At 34.9% G+C, this 12,046-nt stretch overlaps 2 protein-coding genes across 2 annotated transcripts; one reads left to right on the top strand and one right to left on the bottom strand.

The window, feature by feature from the left end:
- Nucleotides 1-2,445: 2,445 nt before the first annotated feature.
- Nucleotides 2,446-4,202, top strand: LOC129887191 (uncharacterized). The gene has a single exon (XM_055962182.1). The coding sequence runs from the start codon at nt 2,682-2,684 to the stop codon at nt 3,987-3,989; it is 1,308 nt and encodes a 435-aa protein (XP_055818157.1). The 5' UTR covers nt 2,446-2,681; the 3' UTR covers nt 3,990-4,202.
- A 2,353-nt stretch (nt 4,203-6,555) lies between these two features.
- LOC129887190 (BI1-like protein) lies at nt 6,556-9,299 on the bottom strand. Its single transcript, XM_055962181.1, has 4 exons — nt 8,871-9,299; nt 7,441-7,554; nt 7,173-7,330; nt 6,556-7,063 (listed from the first exon to the last, which is right to left on the bottom strand). The coding sequence occupies exons 1-4, from the start codon at nt 9,130-9,132 to the stop codon at nt 6,857-6,859; spliced, it is 741 nt and encodes a 246-aa protein (XP_055818156.1). The 5' UTR covers nt 9,133-9,299; the 3' UTR covers nt 6,556-6,856.
- Between the last annotated feature and the right edge of the window lie 2,747 nt (nt 9,300-12,046).

Here is a 12,046-nt window from a genome sequence, read left to right as displayed (position 1 = left end):
GAAAGAATTGACCTCGATTGAAGAATTATTGAAATTCACTAAGAACCTATAAGAAATCATGAAACCCTAGACTTGAAGAAATTATCACTTCTTTGAGACTCAATGGGCGAAAAAAAATTCATTTATGAAGTTCCCACATATCTTGATCCAAAATCCTAGTTGAATTTGGAGAAGAAAACTTGAAGAATGGAACCCTTGTTTTTGTCTTGGAGAGAAAGCTTGAGAGAGAAGACGTCTTAATTGGGTGAATAATGAGAAAATGAGAGACACTTAGGCTAATAGGAATAACTTAATGAAAAAATTACTAGGGAGAACACTTTTTAATAAATAAATACTAATTTTAGCGATACTTTTTATTTATTATCATCTATAGGAATACATATCAATATTATGATATATATGTCATTTATTAAAAGTGAATTATGCATGCAATATAAATGTATTATAAGTGTTTTAAAATATATGATATTTGTTTGGTAAGAAATTGACACAATGTATTATAAGTGTATTAAAGTGTGTGATAAATATATTATCCATGAATAAAACTTGTATTATATGAGTTTTATAAATTATTCTCGCTAATATGTATTAAAGTTGTATTAACACTGTATTATAAATATATTATAAGTGTTCAGTAAAAAAAATAATTATTGTTATAAATGGTAAATATTTTCTTAATATAGTATATTTACGTAAGTTTCCCTAACTTAATCCTACTTAGAATAACTTAAAACGACATATTATAGGGATTAAAAGAATAGGAACATACTAAAAGATTCTTAATTAAAAAACTGTCGGAGGCATCTACGGACAACATCTACAATCCGTAATTCCATTTAAGGACCGTAGAACACTGCCCGTAAAACTCAGGCTAAATTATTACTTTCAGAAGTTGAAACTACGAAACCTAACTATGGATCGTAAATCGAAGTACGATTCGTCCTCTTAAATCGTAGATTGAAAATACTGAAATACTGAAGCTCTGAAGTTAGAAACCACGAGACCCCAAGTACGACCTGTAATTTCATATACGACCCATACTGGCCACTCGTAGAATTAAAGTACTGAAATAACTACTCTCGTAGAATCAAAGTACTGAAATAACTATTCTGTGAAGATGGATTTACGAGACCTAACTACGAGCTGTGAAAGCTTCTATGACCCGTAAAATCCTTTCGTTCCGTACAAGTCAAAATTTTCAACTTTCTGAATCTCAATCCACGAACTCCGTCTACGAACCGTAAAATATTCTACAAGCTGTAAACTTGACTCGTGGATCCCAAAATTAAGTTTACTGTTTTTGAAGTTCATCTACGAAACCCCTTTTCACGAGCCGTAGTCCCATCTACGACGCGTACATGGGGCTTGTAAAAATTCAAAATTTTCAGACATCAAATTTTCCGATCTGATGAAGGTCTGGTCTGGTCTAAGGACTTCTGGGGTATTACATAAGGATTCCTAAAATATATATTAAGGTGTAAGGGGAATTAATAATTAAGGAGTCTTAAAATATATGGTAAGAGAAAATATATTTAAAAATTAAAATTTCCTAAAATATACGGTCACGGAAAAACATATGTAAGAGTTCTAAGATTTTATCTCATCAACATATATGCATTGTTTTTTATATTCTTAAGTTATTTGTTATTAGACAAGATCCAAAAAAAATTAGCGAAATAATAATTTTTTTTTATATTATGTCATTTTTATTTTTTAATTATTTTTAAAAAACATTATTCTTCATCAATATTTTTTATATGACAGTATTATTTAAGAAAATCAGGTTTGATGAAAGAGCTAAATCTAAGGGGTGTGTGTATATATATATATATATCGTATAAATAAAGCCTTTCGATAGATAACTTTCCGTTTTTCTTCCATCGCAATTTTAAATTTTTTTCGTTGTTATTAATTTGTTATAAGTAATTGTGTTATATTAGTACTATTCTTCATATATAATGTAACTATTTTTTCTTTATCTTAGAGTGTGATGATGAATTATCATGGTCCACTTTAAGTACACTTTTTTCTTTTAAAATATTATATTATTCTTTTAAAATTTTGTACTTCACTACTTACATATAATAATTTATCTTTTTATATACATTATTATTAATTAATACGATATATTTGTGTAAAATACACATATTTAATTAGTAAAATTTTAAAAACTAGTAAAAATATTTCTCTTTTTCTACCTTTTGAAAAGCAATTTTTTTTTTCATTTTGAACTATAGACATTCTCCTTCTTCATTGGATATAACATTGATTTGGCCCGTGCCATTATCAATCGGATTTACTATTTTACTATTAGCTAAAATTATAAACTAATTATGCATGCTATACATACCTAACTCATTTACTATTTTACTATTCACTAAAATTTTAAACTAATTATGCATACTATATATATCAGTTAACTCTCCATTTCTTCCAATTATACAATCCAAAAAAAAAGAAGAAAATTTAAAATTTGTCGGTGGAGTATTTCCTAATTATATTTTTAGAAGGATTTAATTGTATCTTCCTTCTATTTAATAAAAATCCCTCGGAGATTATCTCCTGTACGTCTCCACCGCCGTTGAGATTTTTCCGGCGAAAGTATAGGCCTACAGCGTTTGCCTTACACGCACCCTGCAATATAAAATCAAATCGCACTCAACTTTTCAATTTCTCTACTCATGGATTTCTTCAAATCCGTATTCGCCGACGATCCAGAATTTTCCGATACCGAAAATGCCCCTACTTCTCCATCAAATTCTCAATCTGAACCAGAATCTCCAAACCCTAACCCTGATGTTCCAGCCATAACGAACGCATGGACTTTCGGTTCAAGCTTGTTCAGAACCATAGCATCGAAATCGGAATCCGTTGTGCAAAACTACCGCCGCGATTTCGAGGAATTCAGCTCCGGTTTGAAAAAAGAAACCGCTACAATCCGTGAAGTAGCTAGCCGAGCCGTTAAGGACTTGCCGGCTAGGTTTGAATCAGGTGCGGCCGTTGCACAGGAATCGCTAGAATCGGTTGGACAAGCTATTGATAATATCGGCTCCACTGTATCAGAGATTATTGCTCATGGTAAGGAGTCGATCCTTGATAATGATTCTGACAGTGAATTATCTGAAAATAGCAGTAGGAGTTTAGGGAGAAGTAGTAGTTTAGAGCAAAATTTAAACTTGAACGCTAAACCTTATAGTAGAATTGATGCAACAATTCGAGCAATCCAGTGTGATGCGAAAACCTATTGCGATGAGCCGGATGATATGGTTGATTATAATGAATGGAAATTGGGATTTGTATTAGAGGAGATGAATAGGGAAATTGAGGATTTGATTAAGGAAAATGGTGTAATAGATGATATTTATAGTGAGGTGGTTCCGAGAAGGGTTGATCAGGAGATTTTCTGGAGTAGGTATTTTTACAAAGTTTATAGAATAAGGAAAGCTGATGAAGCAAGGGCAAGGCTTATGAAGAGGGCAATCTCGGGTGAGGAAGAAGAGGAATTGAGTTGGGATGTTGACGATGAATATAATGATGATACGGAAGGGAGCATCCGTGTTGCAAGTGAAAATGTAGCAAAAGAAGAGGTTGAGAAGAAAATGGATAGTTTACAGGTTGAGGACAGGGCTAGGAGATCGGTAAGTAGAGAAGATGAGAAAGAAATAGCATTGGAGACAACAAGTGATGGCGGGGATGAGAAAGGAATTTTGGCAGGGATAGTAGACGATGCTGAATCAAGGGGTGATAAGGGGAGTTCAGAAGGTAAGAATGATAACAGTGATTTTTCAGTTGTTTCCAGCCAAGTGTCTTCACACGAGGGAGATGATCTTGGGTGGGATGAGATTGAAGATATTGCAAGTGGTGATGAGATGAAGGTGGCCGAGAGAATGAGCCCAAACAAAGTTGATTTGGGGAAGCGTTTGAGTGCTGCAGAGGAAGAGATATCATGGGATATTGAGGATGAGGATAATGAATCTGCCAAATCATGATAGTATGCACATTGTGCTTCTGAAGTTGTTTACTTGCTCTCAGCTACTATTATGGTTTTACTTTCCCAGTATTCATTATAGAATATAGCAGTAGTTATTCTGGATTTCATAAGAATAATGTATATATCATTTTTGATTTTTTGAATTTAAGACAACTGTATCCAACTGCTACTTTGGTCTATTCTCCACGTTAACACTAAATTTGTGCTGTGATTTGAGATCTGCATCATACAATGAATCTCAAATGTCAACTTCCACCTGTTTCAAAATTCTACCTGTTGTTGATACAGCTAGAGAAATTCACATTTACTGCGTTTTGAGATTTGATGATATGCTTGGTGCTCAAAACAAATATATTCTTCTGCAATTATGTCATCTTATTTTTGATCAGTACCTTTCCTCCAAGACTATGTTTATAACGGCCCTTGGGCAATTCCTGAATTGTGGTTGTTAGGAGACCAATTCATTCGAATTGTTTATTTGATATTTAGTTGGTTTTGAGTTCCTTCGTATTTCAACTTTGTCTTAAGTTGTGCAACCTACCTTACTTTGATTTTACACTCAAAATAATACATATTCTTTTACCTGGAACACTAATAGTCCTCTTTCTTTAATAAAGTGGTGCATTTTTATTCATAACCCTAAATACCCTTACTTTCTAAAGGGAAGACTCCTCATGGGGACCAAAAAACACCTTTCGTTTTCCACCCTTCGTCGGCCCTTGCCGCCTTCCTTAACAAGCCCTCGAGCCTCCTTTGCGCCACCTTCTTCATAGAAGCCGCCGCCCCCTGAGTGGACGAGAAAGAAAGGATTTCTCGGAGCAACCCCCCAGGTTCCAAACCCAGGAGTCAACTTTCCTGTATGAGCATTCGGTACATGTATCAGTCCGTGGAATATCACATGATTTACTTTTCCTCTTAGACATATTTCTCTACAAACAGATGAAAGTTGTCTTACTTTTCTTCACCCATTCTTTCCCAAATTTTCATAACCTAATTCACAACTTCATGAGATCAAATGGGAAAAAATTTGGTCAAATTGAAGAATGCTTTGGAATTCATCCTACATGGAAGAGGAAGACTCTTAGTTTATGGGTATGTGATCAAAATTAGGAGCTCCTTGATATCAAAATTTAGGTTGTGTAACTATAGATGATTATTTTCTTACTCCTTTTGCCTGTAAGTTTGAAAATTAAGTTGTTGTCTTCATAAAGCCAAAAATTGTATCAGTGTTGCTATGCCATAACATAGGAGGAATTAGTTATATTGATTGAAATTTGATAATTTCATTTACAGATCTCCTGTGTTAATTTTACTAATTTCTTGTGAAAATGGTGAAATAACTAAAAAAAAAAACATTTGTAATAGGCCATAAAACCAATCTCCCCTTGACGAGCACGTCTCAAAGGAGATTTCAAAGATACTATGCACAAAAAGGACAAAAATATGGGGCTTAAGGAGCATACTGTTGATTCGATTTGATCAAACTTTTTCCACTTGATCTCATGAAGTTGTGAATTAGGTGATGAAAATTTGGAGAAGAATGGGTGAAGAAAAGTAATAGAGCATTCATCTGTTTGTAGAGAAATATGTCTAAGAGGGAAAGTAAATCATGTGATATGCACGTGAGGAGTCTTCCATTAAGAAAGTAACAATATTTAGGGTTATGACTAAAAGTGCACCACTTTATAAAAGAAAAAGGACTATTAACACTCCATGTAAAAGAATATGTATTATTTTGGGTCTAAAATCAAAAAAAGTGTATGATTTTGGGCCTTTTCTCCTACCTGCTCCTTAGATTTACTTTTATGCGAAATGATCATGCCTTGTCAATTGTCATTGTGGTGCACCGTGGATGGAAACCTGTATTAGAACAATTACACCTCTATATGCCTTGTCAATTGTCATTGTGGTGCACCGTGGATGGAAACCTGTATTAGAACAATTACACCTCTATTTCAAGCAAGTTGGGATCTGCTTATGAGTTCTCATTGATCATGCCGCTCCATTTAAGTGTGGAAGAAGCTAACTTCATTTGAGAAACATATTCTTTACCAAAGGCGAATGCGGGCGCTCTAAGCTGAAAATCATAGGTGGTTTGGTTCTGCCCTCAAACAACTTGGAGACGAGAAATAAGGAGATAACCAAAGTGAATGCTACTAGATAGTCAAGACGGTAATATAGGCAACTGGTTTTAGAGTATCGTATCGAACTAAAGCTCTCTGTGAGGTAAACACTGCTAAACTGTATCAGTAAGCTAAACGATAGTGATGGGCATCGACCTTCCCATAGTACTCATGTTTCTCTTTGACCTAAATTGAGATTGGACTCTTAAGTGCCATAATTGATGTAATAACTACCAGAGTATCAGCAGAAGAGCTCCACTCATTGTGTTGAGGAGAGACTGAGCATAAGGGGTAAATGCGAGGACTTATTTTTTCCAAAAGACAAACTATAACTACAGTGTACATCATACAAGCTGAAGACTTCGGCAACCGACACCTCCATATTTTCATTACACTATCATGTTAGCTTTTCTAGCATATGGGAATTGGATACACAACGCATTCAAAGTTAAAAGAATATATTGCTATGTTTGAGCTCTCTGTCAGGCCAGTGAATGCTGTCCCATTTCTCAGAGTCTATTCCAGTAAACATCAATGACACTTATTATGGAATTTCCAGATAATTAGCCTTGACAATATCAAAACACTGGAACTTAAGCGCTACTTACAAGGAATATGCCAGCAGAGAGATAGTAAGATATCTATCTATAGAACCATGTTTCTGCCATACTGATGGACAAACAAAGAAAAAATATTTAAAATGTTCCGATCAAACACACATCAGGTGACATTGCCCACAAACCTAGTTGTCTCCCTGCCTCAGAATGCGCAGAATGGTCAAGAACAGGTTCAGAACATCCAGGTACAGAGTGACAGATGCCCAGATGTATTCATCATAGGTAAACCTCTTAATCAGGTTGTCTGTGTCATATATAATGTATCCACAGAAGATTATAGCACTGATTGCACTGTAAACAGCACTAGTTGTAGATCCGAGTGGGAAGAACATCTGCAAATGAACAAAGTCTCATAAGTCGGAGCTACAAAATAGGTCATACAAAAGTTCTATTTTGTTGAATTGGGACAAGGAGATGAGCAGAAGGAAAGGCTATACTAACCTGCATAAATCCAGTCAGCACAAGTACAAAGAGGCTAGTAAACAGTATTGGACCCAGGAAGCTGAAGTCCTTGCCCTTCTTAGAAGCCCAGAATGTGTATCCGGTCAGAGCTGAAACTACAGCTGATGTCAAGAGCAAAGCTTCAAGCACTATTCTTCCTGTAATTTCAAATCACATTAGTATGAGTAAATCATCCAAGTGTCTAAGTATAAAGATATTCCACAAACGCCAAAAATAGAAAGCTTCATAAAGCAGATAAACAACTCACCATCAGTATTAGCACAGGTCACACCCACGGTGAGACTCAAAGAGGCAGTGAAGAGGCCAAGGAAAATAAAATTCAATGGATGCTTCTGCTGATATAAGTGCAAGGGCCACAGCACTGCACACAAGCAAATTATTACTGGTATAGCTTCTACAGAGGGAAAGGAAAGTGCAAACAGGTCGATAAACTTTTGGACAATTTATCATGAGCAAATCCAGAAGCATCAAACCATGCATTAACTACAAATTTGTACTGCAGTTCTAAATAGAGCTGTATACACTATTAAACAACAAACCAATCACCATAAGCCCGAAACCTCAAGTTTCCTCCCTTGTCTCAGCTAAATAGAAAACTCATTATATACAATTCTCAAAGGAGAAAAATATTGATGAACTATCTGTAAGAACATAATATTAGAGTTGATCAACGCAGCGACAGATTTACTAGCAAAACTGAAATTACACTGGCCCAATCACAAAAAACAAAACACACAGAAATGTCGCAAAATTTGAGGTTGTATCGTTGACTGAACACCGCATGAAGAGTAGTTATCCTAAGAGTCCAAGTCCAACAATTCAGAACACAGATATCAACAGTTACGTGCATAAGAGAACAAAACCCCAAAAGATCATAACTCTTTTTCCGATCAAAGCATAAAGAAATAATATTTTCAATCAAAGTACACAAACAACCACCAGTTGCATTTAACAGGAAAAGCCCATAAACATCACGAGTATCTAAAAGGTGAAGAATTCAGAATTGGAACAATTTAGCAGATTTATAACATATTCTAACAAGTAACAATGTAAACGATTTAAACTATTAGTGCAATAACTAGTAAGATTAAACAAGTTAGTACCCAGGTCAACTCAATCTAATAGTTGAAAATACCTTATACCTTGTCCATGTATATAGAACATAAACCAAAACTAAGATAACCTCCTAATAGATTGCACAATTTGCATTAATCAAAAACACATACATAAAAGAAATGAATTTAGCACCCAAAAGTGTGGCCTACTTGTCAATAATTTGAGTTGAGAACCATGAGGTATCAGGTTCCAATCTCGAGAATGACAAAAAAAACCAGGTGAGCCTTGGTGGATAGCATTGGTGGATAGCGTTACCTGTTGCTATCGTGGAATTAATGGAGGTGCACGAAAAGTTGGCCGGAACACGACAATTATCAAAAATAAATAAACGATTCTAACGTGAAACGATTGATCTCAAATTCCGCTCTAGTCCCGCTCAATTCAAAGCATTAATAAACAAAGACCACAATACAAATCACGGAAAAAGCCATCTAAATTTCAGGTCATCCTACGCCAAAGAAGTAACGATTCAGAAAAGCAGATCGGCGACCAATAAGTACAAAACATAAATAAAAAAGAAGATAAAAATCCCAAAAAATGAATAGATCTAGGTTTACTTACGAACAAAAGGAAGGAAGATGAGGAAGAGAAGAAGGCCAGGACTTCCACGAAGGAGATCGTTGATTGGCGTGTAAAGTACAGTAACGGCGGATACAAGGGTGGTTAGAAGGATCTGAGCAGCGAGAATACCATATACTTTACGAATAAAACCCCAACGCAATTGATTCTCTCCATATCCAAGACCTGGATATAACGTTCCTTCCTCTATATCACCTTTGATTCCTCCATCGCTCTCTGTGTTCAAACTCGTGAATCCGTACATCTTCGATCTCTCTCTCTCTCTCTCTCCTCTCTCTGCGACTGCAATGACGAAAGAGTGAATTATTCCTCAATTTTTTGGATATTCCAATTAAGAAATACATTAATTAATATGTAGAAGTTTCTGTGATGTTACCTTGAATTCTCTATCCACTAAAAATATCCGAATATCTTTCCTTCGAGTAATTTACAAATCAAGTAAAATTTGGAGGAAATAATCTCCTGGGACCCATTTACTATTTGAAATTCTTAAAAAAAATATGTTATTTCTTCTATTTCCTATATTATTTTCTATTGACTTTTTATATTTTTTAAAAAATATAATATATAAACGTGTCATTTAACTTAGTCTCATCTAACAACCATGTTCTCCAATTTTGAACGTGTCATAATATATAAATGTGTCATTTAACTTATTAGTTTGAGAAATACATTTATATCTTTTATTTCACTCACATCATGATATATGTATTACACTCTTTTTTTCATTTAAAAAAAATTATCACATCACACTCTACATGAACAAAATATTTTATCTTGAAAAAAATTAAATAAATTATTAGAAGTTAAAACTAAAGATTAAAATATTACTATCCTCTTCTCTAAAATAATAATAATTATAAAATAAAATATAAAATATTTTTCTTATCCCACTCCATCACTTTATCTCATCATAATTAACCCCCCCCCCCCCAATTTTTTTGTTTTATTTTAAATTTTTAAATTTTTTTAATAAAAAAAATTAAAAAAAACTTTTATATATATATATTTCTTTTTTAGGACATTTTTTGAAATTTAAAACTTAGGATTTTTATCGGTACATTTCGCTTTCATTGACAATAAGGTTTGTATTTGAGGTGCCTAGGGATGTGGATTGGAGTGGTTTGCCCTAGTTAAGTTATAATAAATTGTAAAAGCTGGTTTGTATTTTAGGTGCCTAGGCATTTGGATTGGAGTGGTTTGCCGTAGTTAAGTTATAATAAATTATAAAAGCTAGTGTTATACAAATTAAATAAATGGATTTGTGTGTTTGTGTAACGCTCCAATTTTTTGAAAAGTCTAAATAATTTATGTCTTTGTGGTTAGATAAAGAGTGCTTAGTAAATTAAGAAGTATGTGATATGTCATATTTTAAGTGTTCAAGGTTCGTATTTTAAGTTTTGAAGTTTAGCGGGTTGCAAAATAACAGTTGGCAAAAATTATCGTAAGATCCTTTATAAAAACTTCTCTGAAATTTGGGTCACATATCTCAGAGGTTTTCTCTCAATATTTAAAGAGTTATGGGCCCCATGACCTATCAAATCGAAGATCTACGAGTCTAATTTTCAACGTATCAAATCGTTCGTCAATACGACTTCAAAATAGGGAGATATTCATATTTTCATAAGACTACACAAGCAGGCACGTGAAGTGGGCCCCTAGATCGGTGGAACTTTATATATCTTATTCATTTTTTTCTCTATTTTTTTCAGTAATGAACCAGAAAAACCTTCAAACCCATTTCTAGGATCACTCAAATTAGTAATTTTCTTGACCTAAGTCTTTGACGGAAGTTGTTCTACGCGTTGAGCTAGTCACCGTGGTATAATTTGTTTTATCGATTTCATGGCGTATCACACTTTGGTGTTGAGACAACAAGGTTTTGGCCATATTTTAAGGGTTCTAGGTGTATTACAAGCTAAAGATCAAGGTAAGACCCTTCTTTTATTGTTTCTAGCTTTGATAAGCCGAAAATAGTAATTTACAATGGAAATTCGTATCTTTTGTCGAATTATCGTGGCATCTTCTATTCTTGCGTGTTGATTATGGTGCTGCCTTGTTGTAGTAGCAAGGGGGGTTCGTTAAGAAGTCTTAAGGCCACTGGAAATAATTGAAAAAGGTATGTTAAGGCTATTTCCTTCCTACGACATGCTTTCTTAAAGCTTAGAAGCACTATGAGAAGGTTGTTGTTATCATTGTTATACTTGTAGCCAAGATTGTTGGTTGTTGGTTGCCCGAGTAGTTGTAATCCTCCCTTGTCGGGATTCGTATCCTGTTGGTAGCAGCCCTATGTTGGGCACAACTTAAAGGCTATTTGTATAGGTTTCTTATAGCTTAATTGCTCGCCTTTAGCCTATTGAATTGTTATTGTTGCCCTTAGGGCTATTGTGGTTAGCTGCAAGAATATGATCGTTGCCTAAGAAGGCTATGTGTTGCTTGCGGGGCTATATTGATGTCTGAGAAGGCTATGTGTTGCCTACAAAGCTATCGTGTTGCCTAAGAGAGCTATGAGTTGACTACGTGGCTATATTGATGCCTGAGAAGGCTATGTGTTGCCTACGGGGCTATGCTATTGCCAAGAGGGATATGAGTTGACTGTGAGGTTATATTGATGCCTAAAAATGCTATGTGCTGCCTATGGGGCTATATTATTGCCTAAGAGGGTTATGCGACTGCCTACGGGGATAGTGGACTACCGATAAGGGTATATAGACTGAATTGATACCTTCTGGGCTTATGGGTCTAGGTAGGTGGTCTTGTTTGTTGTTTGTACCTGCCAAGCTTATGGGGGATTGGTTAGATTGTTGTTTGATTATTTTGGTATGTTTAGATTCTGGAGCAGGTTAGTACGCTTATCATATTCTTGATTTTCTTACCTGATTACTTTCAGTATATTATGATACCTACTTAGTCTATTGCCTTTCATACTAGGTACATTATTTTGTACTGATTCCCCATTGTATGGGGGCGCTGCATTCATCCGTGCAGGACCCAACAGGCGGCCTGATAGACCTTCTCAGCAGTACAACTGAGTTTTAGGAGGTTGGCTAGCCCCTTTCTTCTGGAGGTGCCAGATTTCTGAGGTTTGTTAGTTTTTGTTGTATATATTTTTGGTTAGGCCGGGGCCCTATACCGCCAATCTTTACTACTCTTAGAGG

Source organism: Solanum dulcamara, chromosome 4 (assembly GCF_947179165.1).
Source record: "Solanum dulcamara chromosome 4, daSolDulc1.2, whole genome shotgun sequence".
Classification (NCBI taxonomy): domain Eukaryota; kingdom Viridiplantae; phylum Streptophyta; class Magnoliopsida; order Solanales; family Solanaceae; genus Solanum; species Solanum dulcamara.
Note: the sequence above shows the minus strand (reverse complement) of the source record. Positions and strands in the feature narration are given on the sequence as shown.

Coding starts and splice junctions, on each gene's coding strand:
- LOC129887191 (XM_055962182.1), top strand. CDS start 2,682: ATGGATTTCTTCAAATCCGTATTCGCCGACGATCCAGAATTTTCCGAT.
- LOC129887190 (XM_055962181.1), bottom strand. CDS start 9,132: ATGTACGGATTCACGAGTTTGAACACAGAGAGCGATGGAGGAATCAAA. Junction 7,555..8,870: donor CATCTTCCTTCCTTTTGTTC/GTAAGTAAACCT, acceptor GCTTGTGTGCAG/TGCTGTGGCCCTTGCACTTA. Junction 7,331..7,440: donor GACCTGTGCTAATACTGATG/GTGAGTTGTTTA, acceptor TTGAAATTACAG/GAAGAATAGTGCTTGAAGCT.